At 30.7% G+C, this 27,873-nt stretch overlaps 1 protein-coding gene across 7 annotated transcripts in view; it reads right to left on the bottom strand.

The window, feature by feature from the left end:
• The window catches only part of LOC135961080 (guanine nucleotide exchange factor DBS), a 272,808-nt gene that overhangs the window by 117,341 nt on the left and 127,594 nt on the right, over positions 1 to 27,873 (bottom strand). For all 7 annotated transcript variants that reach the window (XM_065512551.1, XM_065512554.1, XM_065512553.1 and 4 more), the window contains exon 9: positions 27,706 to 27,873. In XM_065512551.1, the coding sequence (XP_065368623.1) occupies positions 27,706 to 27,873 (168 nt within the window). The remainder of the gene's footprint in view (positions 1 to 27,705) is intronic.

The raw sequence follows: 27,873 nt of genomic DNA, 5'->3' as shown, positions 1-27,873 counted from the left end.
GAACTGAAAAATGTTGTACTGTGTTAGGGATGAAGGCTACATTACATCTGTTACAGGACTCTGAAATATATTATCATGCTAAGCATTATCATGCTAAGGCCGAATATATACGAGTCAACCAGGGTATAATTAGATCCTCATTCCGTTGCAGATCAGATCAGCAGGAATGATACCATTAGGGCCCATTTCAGTCTATCCTAGTTTATGAGAATTCTGACTTCAAAAGGCAAAAGGTTAAACAAATGGAGAATGCGCGTAAATGAGTTAAAAAGCAAACATGTTACGTTCAGACTGAGGAGGGGATGCTGTCCACCTGTCACACTTAACAATGTTAATATACCTCAGTCCGATTATGTTACATACCTTGGTATTCACTTAGATAGAAGACTTACTTGGCGCCGTCATATAGAAACCAAGAGACTTCACATGAAGTTAAAAGCATCTAGACTTCACTGGTTAATAAGTGACCAATCAAAGTTAAGCCTGGACTATAAAGTCACCCTGTATAAAATCATTTTACATCATTCATTGGACATATGGAATCCAATTGTGGGGAACGGGCAGTAATTCCAGTATTGAGCTTATACAGAGGGCCCAGTCGAAAATTCTTAGGACCACGACGGGTGCACCATGGTACATAAGAAATGAAAACATCCACAGGGACTTCGAAGTGCCACTAGTGAAGGATGAGTTTAAGAAAGTCCGCGATAAATATATACTGAAACTGCAATCCCACCCAAATCCGCTTGCTCGGCTTCCCGCACAGATCCAAACCAGATGAAGGCTTTGTAGAGGAGATGAGGTCCATGCATCAAGCAATGCTCTCTTTAGAGAGCAATTAGTTTTAGTTATAAGATTTAATCACTTATTGTTAAGCCTAATGATATAGGCAGATTCAATAAATAAACAAAAAAGTTAAAAAAAAGGCTCAGAGGAAAGTTCCGCAATGTTCCCTTCGGACAGATACGATCTCTTATAATTTGGGTATTGGAATGGATCCATTTTTCATAGCAAGTATTGATTTGGTGCAAAAATTACTTTCTTTTAAACAATCGCCTCAAGGTCTCTCAGCTTCAATTCGTACCAATTTCCTTGGTTTTGGATGAATCAAAACGTTTGCAAGCAGCAAATTTCTGTTTGGGTGATTTTCAGATTTTACAAGTTCTTGTTTGTGAGTTTGACAACAATCTTCATGGAATAGTGCCTCCAATTCTTGGTCTTCAAACTTTTTTGGCTGACCTGGGCTTTGTCTTCCGTGTCAAAATCATCACTACTGAACCGCACAAACCATTTCTCGCAAGTTGAAAGCTATGGAACACGTTCTCCATAAGCTTTGGTGAGCAATCGGTGTGCTTCAGTATCACTTTTTAAAGAAGTAAAGCAAAACTTCCCGCATATGACGCTTTGTTGGCACAAAATTCCACATTTTCGTTGTTGTTTACACTATAATTTTCAACAACTAAGTGAGAATAAATGACGGATATGTACGCGTCAAAATGACATATAAGTTATTAAAAACAAAAACCGCTTTCAAAATTTAAATCCCGCATTTTTAAGTTATACAACCAATATACCAGCAAATTCATAAGTAATTATTAGACTGCTTACGGGATTGAAAACAAAATCTTAGAATGTGTTCAAAAAAAATCCACCAATAATTGAATTTAACGCACTTTCTTAAATGTTAATTAAAACACAAAGGAAAAACTCATACCGCCAAAAAAAACGAAAGTTATTGTAGCAACTGAATTTTGGATTATTTTTAATTTTATTTAATAAAAACAAACAATAACACAATCAACTACTGCTTCATGCTGATCATTTGTTTTGATGCTTTTTTCTCTCTTTGTAATTCAATTTTTATTGTGGATTGAGTTGCAATTGCGCAGTCGTGCGTGTTGATACATTTTTCTTATTTTGCTGCTGAGTTTTTGTTTGTTTTATATCATGATTTTATTAATATTTTTATTATGTTTGCTGCTGTTTGAAATGCAAGAAATGCAACAACAGTCTCAAAATTAATTAAATGATTTGATCACATACAAACTCTCAATATCCTCACCACATGTGACTGCTACTCGACTTTGTCCGTCTGTCTGTCTCTAACAAATTATTCCACAATTATTATTTAATTCCGTTTTTTGTTTACTTTTTCTTATGTGTGTACAACCAATTTGTGGCTCTTTCTATTGCCAATTCTACGTGTCTAAGACAATAACAGCAACAACAATACAACCCATAAATAATAAATATTGAATTATTTGTTTTTCAAACACAACAGTTTTGTTGTTATTTTATTTTATATTGTAATTTTTTGGAGGAATGAAAGAAATGAGTGACGGACGGACTGACTGGTTGTTTGTTTTGTCGTTGGAACTTAATGTGTTTGATAGCATGAAGTAATATGTCACCATTAACCAAACTATGAGGATCATTAGTATTTGGGGTATTCACTAAAGGTAGCAGTTCAATTGAATTCAAGAAATATTTTTTATCAGTATAGAAACAATAGGCTCATACACAGAGAAAACAGATTCGTGATAGCAACCGAATTTATTGTCAATAGAATGATTCTACCTAAGTGATCGAATTTTACAGTTTTGGGTAAAAAATTTTAGAAGTAGTAACAAAAGTTTGGTTGCTTCGACCGAATTTCTTCTTTATCAAAAGACTTTCTGTTGATAGAACGGAAAAATTATTTTTATGCAACCGAATCATTCGATTGGTAACAAATTCGGTTGCTATTACGAATCTGTTTTCTCTGTGTACATTTATGAGAGAAAACATAAACAAAATCTCATATATACCCAATAGGAGTGCCCCTATTATGCACTTTCTTGATGCTCCTATGATCAAAAATTATTCTCCGTTATCTATCAACCAAATGCTGACAATTTTAGCAAAATCGTAAAACATTTCGAGATCGAAGATTTAATTTGAGGTTTCGAGTTTTGGCTCAAAGTACCAATACAAGAATTTCCAAAGAATTAATGGGAGTATGACTTAAAAATGCGGGATTTACAACAGATGACGAATTGTGTAAACAACAAAGTTTTGTTTGCTTCGAAAATTTCGAATTTTGTGCCAACAAAGAGTCATATGCGGAAAGTTTTATTTGAATTCTTTAATTTGAAGAAAAGTGCCGCTGAAACACACCAATTGCTCACCAAAGCTTAAGGAAAAAGTTTGAAGACCAAAAATTGGAGAAATTACTACATGAAGATTGTTGTAAACCTCAAAAAGAGCTTGCAAAATCATTGGAAGCTACTCAAGCAGCAATTTCAAAACCTTTGCGAGCAGCAGGATTCATCCAAAAGCAGGAAAATTGGGTACCATACGAATTGAAGCCGAGAGACTTTGAAAGACAATTTGAAATGTCTTTAATGTTGCTGTAACACTATCATACTTGCGATGAAAAATGCATCAATTACGATAACCCGAAGCATAAGAGATTGTATGTGAAGACCGGCCTATTAACTGAATCAACACCAAAGCCAAATATCCATGACGCTAAGTTAATGCTTTGTATTTGGTGGGACCAAAAGGCTGCTCAAATCTAACCAGACCATCACAGAGAACCTGTACCGAACACAACTGCTTCGTTTGAAGCGAGCATTGGTCGAAAAATTTCCAAAATATGCGGCCAGACATGAAACCGTAATATTCCATCATGACAACGATCGGAGACATGTTGCAATACCTGGTAAAAAGTATTTAAAATGAAGTGGTTGGGAAGTTTTGCTTCACTCTCATTATAGTCCTAATCTTACTCCGATTGACTACTATTTGCTTTGATCGATGCAGAACGCACTATCTGGCATACGCTTCACTTTGGAACATGTTGCCAGAAAGATGGGAAAAGGTCATAGCTGACAATGACCAATGGTTAGGTTCCGTGGCTTGCTCGCAAATTAGCGAGTTCACTCGGAGGCCTTGTGGTCTATTGTGGTACCCTTATGCTGAGAATTTATACATGAAAGGAGAATAGTTTCCCTCCCTAATTTCGTTGGCTGTGTGATTCCTGTGTTCCCTGTAAGAACCAACCGGCACTTCTAATAAATCTGATCATATTTACTAGTGAAACATCTCTGAGACAGTCCAGATCATGAAAAGGAGCTCTACTAAGATGTAGTAGTTTGAGCTTTTGTAAGGCCGGGCAGTCACGTAGAAGGTGTGTACTGATTCTTCCTCCCCTTGATCTAATCAACTTTTACAATAGCTACCTTTCTCACATCCCATTCATCTATTAAATTCGATACGGTCACCAAGGGAGTGTGAATATCCTTATAAGCAAGAGTTACGTCCAGTGACGGACCCGTTGCTTGCATATTCATAAGATACCTCATTTTCCCAGGTGCCCCTATGTCCTGGAACCCATATCAACTGGACGTGTTGTATCAGTTGTGCCAGTGATTGAATACAATTGAGAACGTAGATCCGTTGGAGTTAAGAGCCTTGATTGATGCAAGGCTGTCCAAGTAACAGTTTTTTTTTATATATATAACAGTTTTTTTTATAGAAAATCTTGTGTATAACAGTATTTTCTGTAGAAAATCCTGTGTAACAGTATATAACAGTTTTTTTATTGAAAATCTTGTGTATAACAGTATTTTCTGTAGAAAATCTTGTGTATAACAGTATTTTCTGTAGAAAATCTTGTGTATAACAGTATTTTATGTAAAAAATCTTGTGTATACCAGTTTTTTCTAGATAAAATCTTGTGTATAACATTATTTTCTGTAGAAAATCTTGTGTATAACAGCATTTTATATAGAAAATCTTGTGTATAACAGTTATTTCTAGAGAAAATCTTGTGTATAACAGTTTTTTCTAGATAAAATCTTGTGTATAACAGTATTTTCTGTAGAAAATCTTGTGTATAACAGTTATTTCTAGAGAAAATCTTGTGTATAACAGTTATTTCTTGAGAAAATCTTGTGTATAACAGTTTTTCTAGATAAAATCTTGTGTATAACAGTATCTTCTGTAGAAAATCTTGTGTATACCAGTTTTTTCTAGATAAAATCTTGTGTATAACAGTATTTTCTATAGAAAATCTTGTGTATAACAGTATTTTCTGTAGAAAATCTTGTGTATAACAGCATTTTATATAGAAAATCTTGTATAAGTGGATATGTATAGTCGAATTTTCGAGATTCAGTTTCCGAATTCTTCTCGCGGCTGTATCGATGACATATATCTCTGCCTGCAAAACAGTGCAGGTATCGGACAATCAAAGATATAACAAAAGGTCAAGTTCCTCGGAGAAAATTCCCGAGGCTCTTTATGTCTTTGAACCATCAGTGTAGATTGAGATCACATCGTGACTTAGGACAGAATTCGCGGGCCAACCATCCCTTGTCAGTATAATGATCCTAAATGTTTTATTAAAATTCGATGAATGTACAATGTAGTCCGTTTATTGCCCCATTATAATTTGATACAAAAAAAAACATAAAAATTTCATGCATATTTCAAATCTCAAATTTTACATTTTCAAAATTAGTTTAAAACTAAATTTCAAAGAATTAAAAAGGAATAAGAACATAAATTTTAACAGATGTACCTAACATTGGTTAGCTTGAGAACCGATTTTAAATAGGCAGATTCGAGGAAATTTAGTTCATGGGCACAAATTTGTGAAAATTATGTCAGATTATTTTATTGGCTTCCTAATTCCTAATTTCTAAGACATTATAACCCTCTTATATCTAGGGTCAAAACTTGTTTATAAAGTTGGCTCTATTTGCCAATCACCTGAATCCCCCTATTAAAACTGTTGCCGAATTAATTCGTCTCAAACCTGCCTTAACAAATTTTTATTTTTATACCCTTCACCATGAGTGGCAAGGGTATATATAAGTTTGTCATTCCGTTTGTAATTTCCACATTTTTCATTTGCGACCCCATAAAGTATATATATTCTGGATCGTTATAGATAGCGGAATCGATATAGCCATGTCCGTCTGTCCGTCTGTCCGTCTGTGTGTTGAAATCAACTTTCCGAAGCCCCCAAATAACATACATACATGATTCATATATCAATATCTCCGGAATTCTTCCGGCTCGGTTGCTATTTAAAATCGAGAAAATCGGTCCACAAATGGCTGAGATATAAGGAAAAAACCAGGACAACCTCGATTTTTTACCTATTTTTGACCTATATCTGGATTACTAAGTCATTAATATAGACAATATGGATATCTAATGATATATATTTCAAAGACCTTTGCATCGACGTATATAAGACCATAGTAAGTTGGACCTAGGCTGAGATATAACCAAAAAAAACAAAACACAATGTAATTTGTTATTGCTTTCAATGACGTCATGCAAATATATGTATAATAACAAACAAATCTTTATTTGTATGTATGTGTTTTTTTTGTCAATCTTCAGCAATGCGAATTTATAAACCAGGTGGTGTCGATTCTACAACAAGTACAACATTTACAAAAACCACTTGCAATTTGTTTTTGTTTATGTAGTTTAAGCTGTCAAAGTTTGCCTGTTGTTTTTGTTACTTTTACGTTTGTTGTAGCATTCGCCGCAACAATCATAGGATAATTGACAGCTCAAACATTCAAACAACATTATCAACACCACCTGCTATATAAATTCGCCTTGAGAGAGAGCTTTTTATAATGTGTTCTCAAAAGAGCAACTCTCTCACGCGTACACAGAACCAGTGTTGCTATATATTTTTTGAAGAAAACTTTTTATTTCTAAGTACATACTAAAATTACAAAACCCAATTCATACATATATGTAATCAAACTGAGATAATTTATGTGAATTTAGTGCTGGAGACACTTTCAATATATTCAAATCAATCTCCCCATTTAGTGAATGAATTTGGGGACTATCATTTTGAAATCATGGGTTCAACTTATTGATATCAATTTTCCAAAAAAAACTTTTTTTTTTAAAAATAAAACTTTTTGCGTCTCAAAAACCTTACTAAAAAGGGAAAACTTGACATATGGTAACACTGCACAGAACACATATTGTACAAAAACAACAACCACGTTGTTTGAGCACGTTGCTTTTGCGCTTATTTCATTTTTGTTGTTGTTTGTTGCTATTGTCAACAAATAATTGAGCAACGCAACCACTCCCAGCAAGGAGAATCTATAGAAGGTGACGACAGAACTACAACATGTACAAAAACAACAGGTACTTTGTTTTTGTTAAAAGATAGTCGAACTGTCAAAGTTGCCGGTTGTTGTTTTTGCTTTTGGGTTTGTTGTATTTTTCGCCACAACAATCACAAGTGAATTGACAGTTCACTTGTCTAAACAATTCGCCTTGACTCCCATATTGTTATTCTATTTTTCAGAAAAAGCTTTTTGTTCGATTGTTGTGTTTAATTCTTTTAATACCCTTCATCTAAACTTTAGATTCTAAAGTGGCATGGCTATATACATATGTATATGTAAGTTTGTCATTCCGTTTGCAATTCTATAAAATTTTATGAAATTTCAACAGATTATGTAAACGATTCTATATTGGATTTGCTGTTACGGTTCCATATGTGTTCTCCTATTTTAAGATTTACTTTTAATCTTATATACAGGGATGGAAAATTATATTTTTGTTCCGTATTAAAATAGTATTAAAAAATTACTTTCTTCATCACCAGAGTACTTAAAATTTTAATATTACTGTAGCTTTATGTTGTAAACAGTCGTCTGTTATCACAAAATTGTCTATAGAAAGTGCTGTTGAATACGAGATTTTCTATAGAAAATGCTGTTATAATAGACAAGATTTTTAAAGAAAATACTGTTTTTCATACGATTTTTTATAGAAAATACTGTTATACACAACATGTCCAAAAAATATAATTATAGACAAGATTTTCTATAGAAAATTATTTTATTTTCTATAGAAAAATGTTAGACTCAAGATTTTCAACAGAAAATATCGTTATACTTAAGATTTTCTACAGCAAATATTGTTATACACAAGATTGTTTATAGAAAATATTGGTCTACGCAAGACTTGCTATAGAAAATATTGTTCTACGCAAGATTTGCTATAGAAAATATTGTTCTACACAAGATTTTCTATAGAAAATATTGTTCTACACAAGATTTTCTATAGAAAATATTGTTCTACACAAGATTTTCTATAGAAAATATTGTTCTACACAAGATTTTCTATAGAAAATATTGTTCTACACGAGATTTTCTATAGAAAATATTGTTCTACACAAGATTTTCTATAGAAAATATTGTTCTACACAAGATTTTCTATAGAAAATGTTGTCCTACACTAGATTTTCTATAGAAAAAATCGTCATACACAAGATACTCAAGATTTTCTATAGAAAATATTGTTCTATACAAGATTTTCTATAGAAAATATCGTCATACTCAAGATTTTCTATAGCAAATATTGTTATACTCAAGATTTTCTACACAAAATATTTTCTATAGAAAATATTGTTCTACACAAGATTTTCTATAGAAAATATTGTTCTACACAAGATTTTCTATAGAAAATATTGTTCTACACAAGATTTTCTATAGAAAATATTGTTCTACACAAGATTTTCTATAGAAAATATTGTTATAGACAAGATTTTCTACAGAAAATATTGTTATACACAAGATTTTCTATAGAAAATGTTGTTCTACACAAGATTTTCTACAGAAAATATCGTCATACACAAGATTTTCTATAGAAAATATTGTTATAGACAAGATTTTCTATAGAAAATATTGTTATAGACAAGATTTTCTATAGAAAATATTGTTATAGACAAGATTTTCTATAGAAAATATTGTTATAGACAAGATTTTCTATAGAAAATATTGTTATAGACAAGATTTTCTATAGAAAATATTGTTATAGACAAGATTTTCTATAGAAAATATTGTTATAGACAAGATTTTCTATAGAAAATATTGTTATAGACAAGATTTTCTATAGAAAATATTGTTATAGACAAGATTTTCTATAGAAAATATTGTTATAGACAAGATTTTCTATAGAAAATATTGTTATAGACAAGATTTTCTATAGAAAATATTGTTATAGACAAGATTTTCTATAGAAAATATTGTTATAGACAAGATTTTCTATAGAAAATATTGTTATAGACAAGATTTTCTATAGAAAATATTGTTATAGACAAGATTTTCTATAGAAAATATTGTTATAGACAAGATTTTCTATAGAAAATATTGTTATAGACAAGATTTTCTATAGAAAATATTGTTATAGACAAGATTTTCTATAGAAAATATTGTTATAGACAAGATTTTCTATAGAAAATATTGTTATAGACAAGATTTTCTATAGAAAATATTGTTATAGACAAGATTTTCTATAGAAAATATTGTTATAGACAAGATTTTCTATAGAAAATGTTGTTCTACACAAGATTTTCTATAGAAAATGTTGTTCTACACAAGATTTTCTATAGAAAATGTTGTTCTACACAAGATTTTCTATAGAAAATGTTGTTCTACACAAGATTTTCTATAGAAAATGTTGTTCTACACAAGATTTTCTATAGAAAATGTTGTTCTACACAAGATTTTCTATAGAAAATGTTGTTCTACACAAGATTTTCTATAGAAAATGTTGTTCTACACAAGATTTTCTATAGAAAATGTTGTTCTACACAAGATTTTCTGTAGAAAATGTTGTTCTACACAAGATTTTCTGTAGAAAATGTTGTTCTACACAAGATTTTCTGTAGAAAATGTTGTTCTACACAAGATTTTCTGTAGAAAATGTTGTTCTACACAAGATTTTCTGTAGAAAATGTTGTTCTACACAAGATTTTCTGTAGAAAATGTTGTTCTACACAAGATTTTCTGTAGAAAATGTTGTTCTACACAAGATTTTCTATAGAAAATGTTGTTCTACACAAGATTTTCTACAGAAAATGTTGTTCTACACAAGATTTTCTACAGAAAATGTTGTTCTTCACAAGATTTTCTACAGAAAATGTTGTTCTACACAAGATTTTCTACAGAAAATGTTGTTCTACACAAGATTTTCTTTTTTATAGTCTGTTTATTCACTTGAGGTTAAAAAGGAAAAATTAGTCTTACTAACAATTGTTATATTATTTCAGTTGTTATACCATCATATTTGGGTGGAGGGTATTTAAGATTCGGCACGGCCGAATATAGTACTCTTACTTGTTTAAATTTTCTTTGTCTGCCATTTCTAAGCAATGCGTCTGTCATACGCTTAAGATGGTAATGTTGTGGCAGAAGAGTGTATGTCACCAAACTTTATTGTATTTAGCAAGAGTTACAGAGGGGGAGGGAGGGGACAAAACTTAAGTGTGAAAGTTGAATTAGTCGGGCTTTTTGTTTTTCTGTTTTTAATCGAAAATGATGACAAATATGGATGTTGGTTGGTTGGTTGGTGGTTGCTTGTTTTGGATTGTATGTATGACATTGGGGGAACTTTTTGTAACTCTTTCTTATTTCGTTATATTATTTTGTTTGGTTTGTTTTGCTACTTGTGTTTTATACTGAAATGTTTCGATTGAAATTTTAATTTCAATGTTTGTTTTCTTTGGTGCTGAATTACTTAATTAGCAAATCGTTATTTTGGAAACAAATACGTTAAGCATTTAACGTACTGTCATCTTCTATACTGTGATGTGGGCTGTGATATAAGAAAATCGTTAATGGTTATAGGTACGAGGTGAATCAGTGACTGACTGTAGTTGGGCTGACTGTTAAAACAATTAAAAACTTAATTTTGGTATTGAACTTTCATTTTGTTAGATTTTAGGCTTTTGAGAGAAACTGTAATTGCTAAGGGCAAATGTTAAAATTGTGTTTGACATTTACTTTACTTTCCACAAGTAATTAACATTAAAAATATTTCAGAATATTTTGCTTTAAATCAATTATAAATCGCAAAATATTTTAGAGAGAGCTGAATTTGTTTAGCTTTAGAGCAATATAATATTGATAAACTAAAGTTTTAATATAATTATCATAATTTCCAAAAAATAGTTTTTTTTAGTAAATTTTTAAATCTTTAGGCTAAACTTTCATAAAATTGGAGAAAATTTGTTTACTTTTAAAATGTAGAGAGTAAACCTATTAAATTCTGAGAAAGTTCGTTGATAAAATTTGTTTGGGTGCTCTTTTCAAATGGCTAAAAACCTATGGAATCCTGAAGAGCAATTTTGAAAAATAATGAAAAAAAAAATCCAATTAAAACTAGTTATCGTATTTCATTTACACATAGATGTTTCAATATTAAATATAAAAACTTTCTGATTCCAAAATAAAAACATCAAATTTAATGCATATCTCAAATACCAAATTTTACATTTTCAAAAAATTTTTTTAAACGATATTTAAAGAAATGTTTATGATTCTAATTAAAGCTAAATGCGGATTAAAAATTTGGAGACAGATTTGAAATTGGAGATTACGAGAAATTTTCTTCTTGGTCACAATTTTGTTAAAATAGTTCTTAAAAAAAAGTTTGATTTCAGATTTTTTTCTTTGGGATGCTTATTTACGATTTTGTAATTTTAAATTTCTAGATCTAAATATAGATCCAAAAATTGGTGAAGAAATCGAGTTAGTCGTGGTTTTCTGCTTATATCTCAGCCATTTTGGGTGTATTTTCCCGAATTTAAATTGCGAAAAGAACTGCTCGTCTATTGAGACCAAGTACAAGCCAAAATCGGATACTCTGTTTCAAAGAGAGAGCGTTCTGCAACGATCGAAACAAATAGTAGTCGGACGGGGCACGGTCTGGACTATAAAGTGGGTGAGGCAAAAATAGTTGTTAACAGGTATTGTGATGGTCTGGTCCGACTTCAGGATAGAACATTTTTGCTCCCACCAACTACAGAGAGTTAACCATGGATATTTGGTTTTGGTGTCGGCTTCACATACAATCTCTTATGCTTCGGATCATCTAAATGGATCTATTTTTCATCGCAAGTAATGATTCGGTTCAAAAATTATTTTCTTTTATAGCGTGCAAGCATCATTTCGGACATGTAAAATCGCCTTTCAAAGTTTTTCGGCTTCAATTCGGGAATTTCCCTGCTTTTGGATGAATCTGTTCTGTTGTTTTTAAATTGCAGTTTGGGTAGCTCCCAATGATTTTGCAAGCTCTTGTTGAGTATGACAACAATCTTTGTGGAATAATGCTTCCAATTCTTGGTCTGCAAACTTTCTTTTGGCTGGCCTGGATGATCTTTGTCTTCCGTGTCAAAAGCTTCTGTGAGCAATTGATGTGCTTTAGCGGCACTTTTTTTCAAATTAAAGAAGTAAAGCTAAATTTCTCGCCAATGGCGCTTTGTAACTGTAACTCATGGAAGTATTCAAAATTTTCCTGATCATTTTGATTACTGCATTCTTCGGAACTTCGGTTCTTCAATCCCGTCCAGCATGGAATCTGATTATGATCCCTCCCTTGGTTTAATCACGCTATCTACCTATACGAACAGGTCTACAAAAGAGGATAGAGTAGGCGGAGGGGTCTACATTCCTGAATTTGGGATACAAATGTCCTTTAGACTCCCAAATGGATGAAGTATTCTTCAGGCCGAGGTAGCAGCCTTTAGTAGAGCGGCCAATTGGCTCAGATATAACAGGATCTCTGGTAGGAATATTCGTATATATACTGACAGTAAATCCCTGATAGGTGGTGTCAAATACAAATACAGCCCAGGAATGCCGGACATTCTTAAATGAGATGGCGAGACATTCAATAGTTGTACTCACTTGGGTACATGAAAACAGGGGTAAAGAAGGCAATTGTATTGCTGATAACTAGGCGGGAATAGGAGCCTCGATGTTGGAAGATGAAATAGACTATGTGGCATTCCGCTGTCAACGTGTAAGCAGAGGATAAATAATGCTTATTATGAACTTGCCCAAACAAGGTGTGATAATGAATCCAATTGTGCCATTACGAAGAAGATATGGTCTGCGTTGGACTGTAAACGCACTTCGTATCTACTTCGTTTATGATGATGTTGTTGCAAGACTTGGGATGCTACAAGACTTGGGATGTTGCAAGACTTGGGATGCTTCACCACGACTTCTGCACAGTAGTCAAAATGTGGAGGAGGAAGAGTCCATCTTACACTTCTTTTGCAATTCTCCGGCACTGGGTGATCTGCGTGCAGATCCATTAGCAATCTGTCCGAACTATATGGAAAGGAATTAAGATGCATAGACTCCTTTATTAGGAAAAGCAGGTGGTTAATAAGAACGAGCATGCAAATGACACTTCATAGTGACTCCGTAACTGTCGTATGATGGTCTGCGCTCTTCGAATTCATCTCTCCTTTAACTTCTATCTTTACTTTCTCTTGTAAACTCTACTCTCACTTAACTTATAGCTTTCCTCTTCTTTTACTTATCTCCATCTTCTCTCCTTTATTTTTGTCTTCTATAGGAAACACAAAGGGAACAATCAATGGACCCATGTGAGCTGTACAAGACGAAAGGCTATGAACGGCTACCTGTTAACCTAACCTAACTGATATTCGAAATTTTCAACAGTAGGGACCTGAAGTTTAGCATTCAATTTATTCTCAGCAATTGCAAAATAATTTTTCTCAGTGTTAAAGTTCAAATCTTACAACTAATTAAAACCATTGCCCAGCAATTACGTTTACTCGTTTGTCTTAAAAACATCCATATTATATAAACAAAAATTTGTATACAACAATTCGCTTAAGGCTTAATGCAGCCAAATCAAAATCATAGATATTGTCTAATTTGTTTCAAAGTACATGTTATATTACGAGTAGCTAATAAACAATAAGCCAGCTAGCTCTTTTAAATTAATTGTGTCTACAAATCACGTATAATTTGAAAGTGAAATTAATTAAACTATAAAAATAAAACAGACAACAATAACCACAAACTGTCATAAATATTTAAAAGAAACAGATAAAGTGTTAAAATGTTTTTTTTTTTATTTTAATTTAATTTCTGCACTATTTAATAGTTCAGTGCACTTTTTATCTATAAAAACAAAACAATGAGTTTTTTTTGGAATCTTTAGCCAACATGATTTATTATGCGAAAAAGGTTTTAAACTTATGAAAAGAAAAAAAATGTAAAAGATTTTGGCAAAAGATCATGCTCAAAGATCGTACAATTTTTCAATAACGACAACTTTTAAAAGAACTTTTGAAAGCTTATTTACTGAAAGTTACTACTAAATGTTGGTGGTAAAAATGTCAACATCTTCGAATTTCGTAGAATGAATGATTTTATTTCAGTTGAATTGTTTTTTTTATGTAAAATTTAGGAGCGTGTGTCTTGAGATTTATGTATACCATAGATCTATTTGATATTTACAACTTTCTTTTAACATCAGAAATGTTTATGATTTTTTTCTTCTGTTTAATGTAGTTCAAAATGTTGAATTTTCTTTCAACTTTAGTACCATTAACATCATCTTCCTCAGATTCGGTAGTTGTGCGGCAATTTTTTGTCATACTTTTTTTAAAACGAGTAAGATTTATTATTTATTCAGTAGCAGCAGTCTTTGTTACTTCCATACGGAAATAGTTTTTAGGTTTTTATTTTCTTTAACACATTTGTGTTTTTTTTTCTGTCGAGCAAGAGAAATTCCCATAAAAAGTTGTTAATTAACATTACAAATTTTGTCATGGTACTGTTTTTTTTTTTTTGGTTTTGTTTTTATGCCAGATTTATCTTGACAGAAACAATTTTCAAAATTGTTACACTTTTTAACACGATTTGTCAAAATGTTGTTTAAATACTGTCATACTTATTATTAATGCTGAAGTTAAATATTTAAATGCTGCTAATAATTTAATTAAATTTAAAGTTGTTGCGCTAATTTGTTGCATTTTTTGTTAATAAATTGTGTTTTTGGTTTAAGTAGAAATGTACATTTCAGAAGTAGCAACCGATTAACTTCCTCAAAATATTTTAAACAAAACTAACACTTGGAAAAAACAAGTAAGAGAGCTATATTCAAAATAAAAAATTTAAATATTTTTAGCTAAACAAAAATTTTTTTTTCAGTTTTTTTAATTTTTTGGAAAAAAAAAATTTCGAGTTGTTTTTTTAAAATTTTAAATTTTAAAAAAAAATTTTTTGTTTTTAAAATTTTTTTTTGGTAAAAAAAAAATCGGGTTAAAAAATATTTTTCCGATTTTGACCCATTGTAGGTCCAACTTACTAGGTCTTATATACGTCGTTGCAAAGGTTTTTGAAATATCTATCATTAGATATCCATATTGTCTATATTAATGACTTAGTAATCCAGACATAGGTCAAAAATCGAGGTTGTCCTGGTTTTTTCCTCATATCTCAGAAATTTGTGGACCGATTTTGCTGATTTTAAATAGCAAACTTCTCGAAAGCATGTCTGACAAAATTATTGAAGATTTGGATCCCGAAGATATCAGGGGTCTTCAGAAAATTGATTTCAACAGACAGACAGACGGACATAAGGATCCAGAATATATATACTTTATAGGGTCGGAAATGAAAAATGTAGAAATTACAAACGGAATGACAAACTTATATATACCTTTCTCACGAAGGTGAAGGGTATAATAAGAAATCACCAAAAAGCCATTTATGATCCGAATGAGCTGAAATTTAAAATATAGATAGTCCTTGAGAAGGTCTTATGATTCTATATGATTATATCTGTAGGTTATCTCTTTTAGTTCAAGAGATATTTAGGTTTAATTTTTTTTTAAATTTTGCTCGATCTTTTTTTGTATTTTATATATGATGGGCCTACGGAAGATCAAAATTTGTTTTTTATATATGACGTATATTTGTGATACAATTCTAAAGTAAATAAAACTAACCTGATAACAATTATCTTGTCCCTATAAAAAGTTACACGCATCCAAAGTTAAGGATCTTTTTATATAACTATTTCAACTTTGTATGAGTGTGTTTTTTAAGTTTTTTCCCAAAAAAGGCCCCATATTCTTTCTTTTATAGAAAACAAATTTTTCTTCGAGACTATATACATTTTTTTTTATGATCTGGGAAGAGAACTTAATGCAAAAACGTATAAAGTAAAATTTGATTCACTTAAGCGGACATTGTTTAGGAATTTTGGTGTTTGAAAACAAAGAATGACAGCAATAGTAATACAGTTGAATTAAGAACATTTAGATCTATATTACTTTCAAATTTTATTGTGATGTCTGTAACTGTTCAAATTTTACAATAATTCAAATTTTCTTGATGGAAAATCACCATTTTAAAATCTTTTTAGTTTTTAAGGTAAATGACGTCCGAAAAAAACACAAAATTAATTCATTGAACTAAAATCTCAATCTTCAAGTCATAAGGTTTCTACCGATATCAAAAACTTATATAAAAAGCTTATATTTACTCTTCAGAAGCTCACAAACCTTGCCCACTTTCATATCTTGCATCAAGATGGTCTTGCGTGATCAAGATTGGGTAACGTGATGGGCCCGGATCATACTGATAATTATTTACCCATTCTTCGTTATTGCAGTGCAATACAGATCTATACACTCGAATATACTATTTTTAACAAATCTTTGTTTTAGCCCATAAAAAAAATTGGTCACCAAAATGGACAAACTGAGTATAGGGTTTTACTACATATCAACTCACTGTGCGCAACGTTTTTGTTTAGAGATGAAATGCCGTCCATGACAATACCCGATATTTGCTAACAGGAAGGAATGTCCTTAGTCTTGCCTGGTTATCGGACAGAATACAGCGCAGGAGGATACATCTCCGTTTGAAATAATAACGCCTTAGAACCCAATGGAAATCCCTTTGAAAAATAGTGATCATTGATCTATTTGAAACCATCAATTAACCACATCTGATCCAACCACTAATACCTTTCAGGTTTTGGGCAGGAAGCATCATTGATCATAATTCTTCGAAAATTAGGCTGGTCAAGCAATGAATATCACTGTTGCTCGATATTGCGATATGATAACATAGTTCTTTTTGCCTAAATTGGATGATATTTAGTGGTTCCAAAAGGACGGACCATGCAATGATCACCATTACTGATCGTTCCGGTGATCGGAATTGATACACTACATTTGGAATCCGTTGAATTTTTGTAAATTTTATTAATAATTTAATTCAGGATGTAATAACTGCCATTACTGTTACCGCTAAAATACCGTTATAATTGAAATTAGCGTTATCGTTATATTTACCGTTTTGAATCGGTAGTCAACCTTGATCTTATACTATCGCTAAAATTATTACTCTTAAAGTTTTGTAATTCATCCATCCTTAAAATAATTATTCGATCTCAAATGTTTTAATATTATTTTTGAAAGTCAATTGTGACAGATATTATTTTTCTTGGAAAACTGTCATCATGTCAAATATTTTTAAAATTTTACATCTATGATTATTATAAATCTGTTTCCTTCTGCCGGGGCTGAAGGGTTATAAAACTATTTTTCACTAAAAAAAACTGATTATAAAAAGTAGCAACAATTAATTATGTATTTAAAAATAAAAATTTTTAAGTTCATAAGGCAAAAATTTCACACTCAGGTACTTAAGAAAACTTTAAACAGTGGAAATATGTATATAAAATTGTCATTTATTTTTCTTAGAGCAGAGGAAGTTTTGTAAACAAATAATGTTTTAATTTTTGCATCTTTGACTTTTTCTGCTCTTTGAAATTTCAAGCACACAGTAAATATTGCTACTTAAATACGAGGGATGTTAATTTTAATTAATTAATTAATTAATTTTAATGTATTTTAAATAAAAATAATTACGGGTCGCTTTAGTAAGCTTTACAAAATTATTATACCCTTCACCTTCGTGAAAAGGTTGAAAGATTGAAAATTTAAAAATTTTGGGAATTTGATTTTTTCTAGAAGATTTCAACCCAAATATTATAAAAATACCAACAAATAAATTTGTAAAAAAATTCGAAAAGGTACCTTTCGTTCAGCGGCTCCTCATATAAAAGTTTGTCATTCCGTTTGTAATTTCCACAATATAATTTCCCGACCCAGTAAAGTATATATAATCTGGATCATTATAGATAGCGGAGTCGATTCTGTCTGTCCGTCTGTTTGTTGAAATCAATTGAAGACCCCAGATATAAGCATCCAGAATGGATGCTTATAGATAGCGGAGTCGATTAAGCCATGTCCGTCTGTCTGTCTGTCCGTCCGTATGTCTGTTGAAATCAATTTTCTGAAGACCCCAGATATCTTCAGGATCCAAATATTCAATAATTCTGGCAGACATGCTTTCGAGAAGTTTCCTATTTAAAATCAGCAAAATCGGTCCACAAATGGCTGAGATATGAGGAAAAAAGCCAGGACAACCTCGATTATTGAACTATTTTTGACCTATATCTGGATTACTAAGTCATTAATATAGACAATATGGATATCTAATTATAGACATTTCAAACACCTTTGCAACGACGCATATAAGTCCATAGTAAGTTGGATCTACAATGGGTCAAAATCGGAAAAATTTTTAACCCGAATTATTTTTTCAAAAAAAAAATTTTAAAAACCAAACAATTTTTAACCCGAATTTTTTTTTCACAAAATTTTAAAAACCAAAAAATTTTTTTTTTAAATTTAAAAAAAAAAAATTTTAAATTTAAACAAAAATACGAAAAAAAGATTTTTCCAAAAAATTAAAAAAAAACTGAAAATTTTTATTTTGAATTATAATTTGGTGAAGGGTAAATAAGATTCGGCACAGAATCCGAATATAGCTCTCTTACTTGTTTTTTATTCAAACATTTTGGGTAAACAATTAATGTAACCGAATTTTGGTATTGAAAATCAGACCAATTTGTTTGATTTTAATACCATTTCGTATGATATATAAATTCGTATGAATATATCTTGTATATTGATGATACTACGTGTAGGTTACATTATCTAGGGGATTCTGAAAACCCTTTTAAATCAACAACATGAACAACAGACAGTCTGAATTTAATCTAATTGAAAATAGAAATCTACCTATAATTTTCCAACATTCCTCATACATGTGTAACTAGATGCCACAACAATTCATAAAACCTTAAGAAAACAAAAGAAATATATCTAATATTCCACGCCACTTTTACACCTTTATTTATTTACACTGAACTCTGAAATGATCCTCAGAAACAAACAAGTGACAATGGTTTAAAATAGCATCACATCTCACCACTAAGGGCATATACTACATATGCATGTACTCCACTTCATCCGCAACCATTCCATTTAGTCCATGACACTTTATGCGCTAAAATTAAACACCAGAATAAGAAAGAGATAGAGACAGCCACTTGTTTGTTTTTCAAAACAGTTGTCTGTGCAGACTAGACTGACTCTGGGGCCCTTGTTTTTGTAGACTGAGTTGGATTTGCAAAGTAATAAAATAAAATAAAACAAACAAAACAAAAGTTTCACTTTTATTTAAAAATGTTATAAAATAAAACAATAATATACTTGAAGAAATTAATTTACGATTACACCAATGACAATGACGACCTTTTTTGTTTTTTGCTTTTTTTTGAATTTTTTCTGTTTGGAAAAATTAATAAATCATTTGAAATTTCAAGAGTACATTGCATTGCATTGGATTACATTACATTACTAAGCGGCTGGAGTACGATAAGATATGAATATTTTAAGCCGCATTTAAAAATTCATACCGTCAGGCCCTTATAAAAACAATAAACATATTTTTGTGTCTGTTTTTTGACATCTCCATCTGAATAGTTGAAATGTCATTGTGATTGACGATTGAGACATGGTGCTTGGAAATTCTCTTTTTTTTTGCATTATAAAAACTACAAAATATTACAAAAATCTTAACAAAATGTAATGAAATTACAAACAGACTTTACTATATACAAAAATAAAAAAATAAGATGTGTGTAATTAATGGCAGAAATTATAATCACAAGTCACTGACCGCATCGTGCATATTTGGGTCACATTTTATTGCCATCATTATTCATTTACAAGATACTTCAAAAATAGAAATATATGAATGAAGAATGTAGCAGCATATGACAGAGAATAAGTAAAATATATATTTTAAAACAGTATGACAAGTTATTTTTCATGTAAATTTCAAATTCATAACAGATCCGACTTCTTGGCGGTGAATGCCCATGTGATTTCACCTGGAACTGGGGTCACCACTAGTTGCAGAATTAGCTATGTGACTAGTTACTTTAACATGGGCGTGTCCTAGGCGGAAGTTAATTTATCAACACACCCTTGATTGCTTAGAGACACTGAAATGACGATTGACTTCACGATAGATTACATGTGATGTATAAAGTAACCAATTGACTTCTCCCTGCATTACAAGGAGCATATATGAGCTGGGTTTGTTTTGAATGACAATGGATGGCGTTTGTGGTACAGAAAAAATGTAAGCTGATTCCTTTTTGGCCATGGCGACAATTAAGAATATCGAGCCCTTAGCGCCAAATTATCGTAAGCGACATTTTCTAATTTTTTTTTTATTGCTAAAATTAAAATTTTGTTTTAGCGTTCTCAGAATATCAAAATTGTTAATAACTTCAAAATTATACGTTGTTAAGATTTTATCGTAAGTCAATGTTTATATTTTACAGTAAACGAATTTTATCGTAAGCGACACATTTGGTATGGCGAAAAAAATAGGGAAATAAATCTGTAACTTCTAAATGGTTAGATTGGTTTGAATGAAATTTCACATGCGCAAAGAAGAAGTTTTGTAGAGTTTACATTTTGAACGTGGACCTCATGGGCCCACCAGGGGCGCGACCATGGGCCCTTAAAGTGGGACACCTCATTTTTAAAACGATATTATTTCTTGGTTTGAGTTCCGATTTCAAAAACATTATACATGTAGAATCTTCTCATCGAGCACTACAAAAAATCGGGTTAAAAAATATTTTTTCCGATTTTGACTCATTGTAAGTCCAACTTACTACGGTCTTATATACGTCATTGCAAAGGTCTTTGAAATATCTATCATTACGATTACAGAAAAAATGTAAGCATTATTCCTTTTTGACCTTGGCGACAATTAATAATATCGAGCCCTTAGCGCCAAATTATAGTAAGCGACATTTTTAAAATTTTAGTTTTATTGCAGAAATTAAAATTTTATGGACCGACTGATGTTTTAGCGTTCTCAGAATATCAAAATTCTTATAGGGAGTAAGATTTTATCGTAAGTCAATGTTTACATTTTACAGTAAACGAATTTGATCGTAAGCGACACATAGTGGTATAGAAAAAAAGAGGGAAATAAATCTATAACATATAAATGGTTAGATTGGTTTGAATGGAAGTTCACATGCGCAACGAAGAAGTTTTGTCGAGTTTAAGTTCTAAACGTGGAGCTCATGGGCCGACCAAGGGTCCTCAAAGTAGGACACCTCGGGTATGTTACATTTTTAAAACGATCCTATTTCTTTGTTTGTGTTCCGATATAAAAAAAAAAAATTACACATATAAAATCTTCTCATGAAGACCTAGTCGTAGCTATCAATTATCTCTTATAGCTTAGGAGATATTCCCATTTGAAAATTAAATTTTAAAAATTTTTACCCACCCTACTCCAGTTTTTTGATAACAGCATATCCAAATATTTCCCGATTTTCTCCAGTTTTCCTTTATTGGACTAACAACATATGTATGTGTCAAATAGAAAAATAATTGTTTAAAAATAATCACTAAGTCCAAAGTTATATGCATTTCAATTTAAAAAATTTTAAAAAGCCGATTTTTCCCTAATTTTTTGAGAAAAAAGAACTATTTCTTTTTAAGTTATCGCAAAAAATTTCTAAGAGGATGTATAAGGAATTTATACTTTCTGAAAGCTAAGTTTTCATAAAATATTTTAAATGAAAAAAAATTTAAAAGTTGTTGCTACCGAGGGGACCAGGTCCATTCAAAAAAACACCTATTTTTTATGTAAAACTAAACTTTAGGGCAAAAATTCTCAAATCGCTATCATTCGATATCAAAATATAGTAACCGATTTTAGATGGCCCAATATGCTTTTAATTATTTTGTAAAGGGTTCCGATAACTACGACCCTGGTATGGATATTATAGCCCAAAAAACTAAAAATTTCCATTTTTGGGATTTTTCAACACTTTTTTGGGAATTGCGTGATTGCTGATAATAACTTTCAAAATTCGTTTATATTTTTCCATTTTAAATAGAAAAATTTACGTAACTGTGACATTTCATTAAAAACTATTCATAACTAAAAACTTAATTTCAATTCGAAAAATGTGTATCTATGCAAAAATTCAATAAAAAACATTTTTTGTCATATTTTTCAATAAAGTATTTTTTAAAAGTTATAAATATTTTTGAAAAATAGACAAATAGCTTGAACGAAATTTTATTATATCGCATCATAACATTTGTAATTCTATGTATAAATTTCAAAATAATCAAAAAAAAACCTTCTCCTGTAAAATTTGTGTTTTGTCGCTTACGATAATTTGGCGCTAAGGGCTCGATATGTATTGAAAAGTCAAACTTCAATATGATGTTGTTGTCGTTTTCATTAAAATTAAGTAGCTGACTACAGGGCGACGAATGCTGCCTAAGCCATTTGTTTAAGTAATGTTTAAGGCATTACTTTGGAGTAAATAAACCTTTTTCAATGAGATTTCTAAAACATCAATTTGTTTCTTAATTAATCGTTTTAGAAAACCACTCCTTTTGTGTGTCTCTATATCTTTGTTCCACTGTTGCTTCATGCAATACATACGTCCATAATAATAAAGGTTTTTATACACATTTATACTTTCATTGTAAATTACATACTTGTTAGAATATTTTGTTTTTTTTTTTGTTTAATTGTTTATCGTAAATCTTGCTATTTAAGAAAAAAATAATACAATGGAACTTATACAAAAAGTACAAACATTTTATTTGTTTACATACAATTTTTAATTAGTACAGAGATTGCTTATTTTTTATAACCCAAATTCTTTATAATTGTTTGTGGTTTTGTTTTTAAATTGAGTTCAAATTTTTGACCTAAACTACTCCTGTATTAAAAAACCAAATAAATTATTTGGACTTTGTATAATTTCTAGAAAAATTAAAAAAATAACAATTATGTATTCAATTCACAATTCAGGCTGTGACCTGACATCATCTTAATAAATGGTCGACAAATTTCAGGTTTTGAAGTAAGTTGTCTGTAAAATGAAATTTTTATTAATAAAATGTGAAATGACATTTTAAGAAATATGATTTATATTTGAGGCTATCAGTGCAAAAGTGTTGTAACCCCAAACTATTTATTTAGTGCTATATGTAACTTTAGCAACATTTGAGGTATTCACATGGTCTGCTATTAGTCATATTGTCATAATGTCCTAATATATTATAAAAGTTGCTATTGTGTTTTCAACAAAAAAAAATATTATTTTATGACAAAACAATAAACATAGTTCAAATAGTGTTATTAGTTCACAAATTTTTTGTATGAAACACAACAAAAATTTGTTAAAACTATAATAATATATTAGGATATTATGACAATATTTTTTTTTCCAAATTTTTTTAAATTTTTTGGAAATTTTTTTTTCGAAATTTTTTAAATTTAAATTTTTTTTTTAAATTTAAATTTTTTTTTGGTGTAAAAACATATGTGTTAAAAAATATTTTTTCCGATTTTGACCAATTGTAGGTTCAACTATGGTCTTATGTCCTTGCTAAGGTCTTGAAATATCTATCATTAGATATACATACAAATTGTCTATATTAAAGACTTAGTAATCCAGATATAGGTCAAAAATAGGTGAAAAATCGAGGTTGTCCTGGTTTATTCATATCTCAGCCATTTGTGGACCGATTTTGCTGATTTTAAATAAGAAACTTCTCGAAAGCATGTCTGACAGAATTATTGAAGATTTGGATCCCGAAGATATCTGGGGTCTTCAGAAAATTGATTTCAACAGACAGACGGTTTAATCAGCGGAGTCGATCTATAAGGATTCAGAATATATATACTTTATAGGGTCGGAAAATTATATTGTGGATATTACAAACGGAATGACAAACTTAGGTATAAAAATTGTGGGTTACACCACTTTTGCGCTGATGACCTCATTTAATATTCCTTCAAGTCTCTAAAACTCATTGATTTGTTACTAAGGAAACTAATATATTTATACCCTTCACCTTCGTGAGAAGGGTATATATAAGTTTGTCATTCCGTTTGTAATTTCTACATTTTTCATTTCCGACCCTATAAAGTATATATATTCTGGATCCTTATAGATAGCGGAGTCGATTAAGCCATGTCCGTCCGTCTGTCTGTCTGTCTGTCTGTCTGTCTGTCTGTCTGTCTGTCTGTCTGTCTGTCTGTCTGTCTGTCTGTCTGTTTGTCTGTTTGTCTGTTTGTCTGTCTGTCTGTTGAAATCAGTTTTCTGAAGACCCCAGATATCTTCGGGATCCAAATCTTCAATAATTCTGTCAGACATGCTTTCGAGAATGTTGCTATTTAAAATCAGCAAAATCGGTCCACAAATGGCTGAAATATGAGGAAAAAACCAAGACAACCTCGATTTTTGTCCTATTTTTTACCTATATCTGGATTACTAAGACATTAATATAGACAATATGGATATCTAATGATCGATATTTCAAAGACATTTGCAACGACATATATAAGACCATAGTAAGTTGGACCTACAATGGGTCAAAATCGGGAAAAAAATTTTTAACCCGAATTTTTTTTTTCAAAAAAAAAAAATGAAAAAAACAAAAAAAATTTTTAAATTTAAAAAAAAAAAAATTTTAAAATTTAAAAAAAAAAAAATTTAAAAAAATTTAAAATAATCGAAAAATTTTTATTTCCAAAAAATTAAAAAAACAACTGGAAAAAAAATTAAATTTTGTTTACCTAAAAATATTTAAAATTTTGAAGTATAATTTGGTGAAGGGTATATAAGATTCGGCACAGCCGAATATAGCACTCTTACTTGTTTTAAACTATTACAAATAAAATTTTGAGTGGAGAAACAAGTGTTCAAGAAATGTTTTCAAAGGGATCATAGAGGGGTAAATCACTATTTTCGAAAATTGAAGAGAAGGAATTTGAAAATTCCAAAAAAGTAAATTTTTCTCTATCAACATCAACAAGTGTGAAATAATGAATAAAAAAAGGCCTTCAACTTATAATGTGTTATCGTGAAAGACCTAAAAGTTTCCCGAACTATCAGTAATGTTTCGAATAAATATTTTTCAGATTCCGACCAAATATTCCGATTAGGCCAAAATCTGGTTTCGGGTTTCCCTAAAGTATTTTTCGAGACCCGAAGGAAATGTGAACCCTATGGGCAAAATTGTAATATTTTGAAGGACAAAAACAGGTAAGAGAGCTATATTCGGCTGTGGCGAATCTTATATACCCTTCACCAAATTATACTTCAAAATAAAAATTTTAAATATTTTTGGGTAAACTAAATAATTGTTTTTTTAAATTTAAATTCTTTTTTTAAATTTTAAAATTTTTTTTTTGTTTTTTTTAATTTTTTTTAATATTTAGCGGAAAAAAATCTTTTGGTGAAAAAAATCGGCTTAATAAATATTTTTTCCGATTTTGACCCATTGTAGGTCCAAATTACTAGGGTCTTATATTTTTCATTGCAAAGATCTTTGAAATATCTATCATTAGATATCCATATTGTCTATATGAATAACTCAGTAATCCAGATATAGATAAAAAATAGGTAAAAAATCGAGGTTGTCCTGGCTTTTTCATTATATCTTAGCGATTTTCTCGATTCGTGTATGTAAGTTATTTGGGGGCTTCGGAAAGTTGATTTCAACAGACAGACTGATGGACGGACATGGCTATATCGACTCCGCTATCTATAAGGATCCAGAATATATACACTTTATAGGGTCAGAAATGAAAAATGTAGAAATTACAAACGGAATGACAAACTTATATATACCCTTCTCACGAAGGTGAAGGGTATATAAAAATTAGTTCAGAATAAATGTGGATCAAATTGTTCCTAATATTGGCAAGCCTAATACAATTTTGATACAAATTTTAGTTTTAGAAACTCAATAAATATGTAATAGAATCTTTATTTATTAACGAAACTCAATGAAATATTCAACGTTTTTTTTTAAATTTGTCATTCTAAATAACAAAGTGTAAAAAAACTTTTCAAAAGGTCAAAGAGAATTTCGCAATTCCTAAAAATTGAAGCGAAAATCCCAAACATGATAGTTTTTACAATAGGGTAAATATTTCCTTCGGCGCTGGGAAAATACTTTGGGGATACATAGGGAACACATCAAGGTTTTCAAAGCTGCTTTTCATTTTCTGATCCCAGCTTTGGGATTTTACAACATGTGGCCCAAAGTTGAAATTTTGATAAAAAAAACATATCAAATTTTCGAAGGGAGTAGGGGCTATGTATTCGAAAAATAGGACATGTTTTTTATACCAAAATGTTCTCCGTAAATATACCTTACAGAAAAATATAAAATTGTTATATGTTCTTAAAGAAAGTTTTTTTTATCTATTTGCTCTGAAAAAGAGTTAAGTCACCTTTTCGCCCCAAAAAAACAGAAAAAATCTACTACTTTTTTTAATTTTTTAATTGAATATTGTTTATTTTTGGATGCATAATTGTTATTGCTCTGAAATCTTTTGTATATTATTGGTAATTTAGTTGTCTAACTAACAAAACAAATTCAAGTCCATTCGGTACGCCTATATTTTTAAAACAGCGGACCAAGGTATGGCAAAATTTTAAAAATTCAATTTTGAAATGCCTATAACTCGGAAATTGTTTCCAAAAACTCTCCAAAAATATAACAAGTAAGAAAGTATGGTCGATCAAGCCCGACCATATAATACCCTACACCAATTAAATGAGCAAAAACGTTTTCTTTTAAAATTTCAATAATTTATATTTTTGAGTGATTTTCGGTAGTGGGCCTTATATGGGGGCTATGACCAATTATGGACCGATCACCATGAAATTAGGTCCTGTGATTTGTGTCTATATGAAAGTTTACTATGTTGAATTTTGTGAGTATACCCACATTTTTAAGCGATTTATGTACGTTAAAGTGATTTTCGGAAACAGGTCTATATGGGAGCTATGACTAATTATGGACCGATCGTAATAAAATTTGGTGACATGAATTTTGTAGATATGAAACTTATTTGGAGCGAAATTTGTTTAGATACGTATATAAATAAAACATTTATGGCCGATAAAGTCCAATTTCGAGAGGACATTTGTATGGGAGCTAGGTGAAATAATGGACGGTTTCAGTCAGTTTCAGCCTTTCCAAAAAAATAATATGTACCAAATTTTATCGAAATATCTTCAAAATTGCGACCTGTACTCTGCGCACAAGGTTTACATGGACAGCAAGCCAACCAGTCAGACGGACGGACAGACGGTTTAACCGACTCAGAAAGTGATTCTAAGTCGATCGGTATACTTTAAGGTGGGTGTTAGACCAATATTTTTGGGCGTTACATTAATTAAAGTAAATATCTATTGTCATTTGTCCGAAGTGAAATATGTTTTGTATTTTTCGTAAAATATTTGGCAAAATCTTTTTAAATTATAAAAAATAATAACTAAAACTAATGTAGATTTTAAAACATCATTTAACAATTAAATTTACTCTGGTAGTAGCTCTAGAAGAATTGAAGATATATCAAAATAACTATTGTATATCTGACTTACCTTATGTTTTCGTCGCAATAGATGAGGTGCCCCACCGGGAGGCTGTAGCGGCACTGCCGGTTCTGGTGTAACTGTCTGAATGGGACGCGGTGGTTTTAAGGCCAGTTTCTTTAAACTAGCAATACGTTTATCACACATCAATGATACATCATCAATTCTTTGGAGAAC

The sequence above is a fragment of the Calliphora vicina genome, chromosome 5, assembly GCF_958450345.1.
Source record: "Calliphora vicina chromosome 5, idCalVici1.1, whole genome shotgun sequence".
NCBI lineage: Eukaryota > Metazoa > Arthropoda > Insecta > Diptera > Calliphoridae > Calliphora > Calliphora vicina.
The sequence above is the reverse complement of the archived record's forward strand: the minus strand, read 5'-3'. Positions and strand labels throughout refer to the sequence as shown.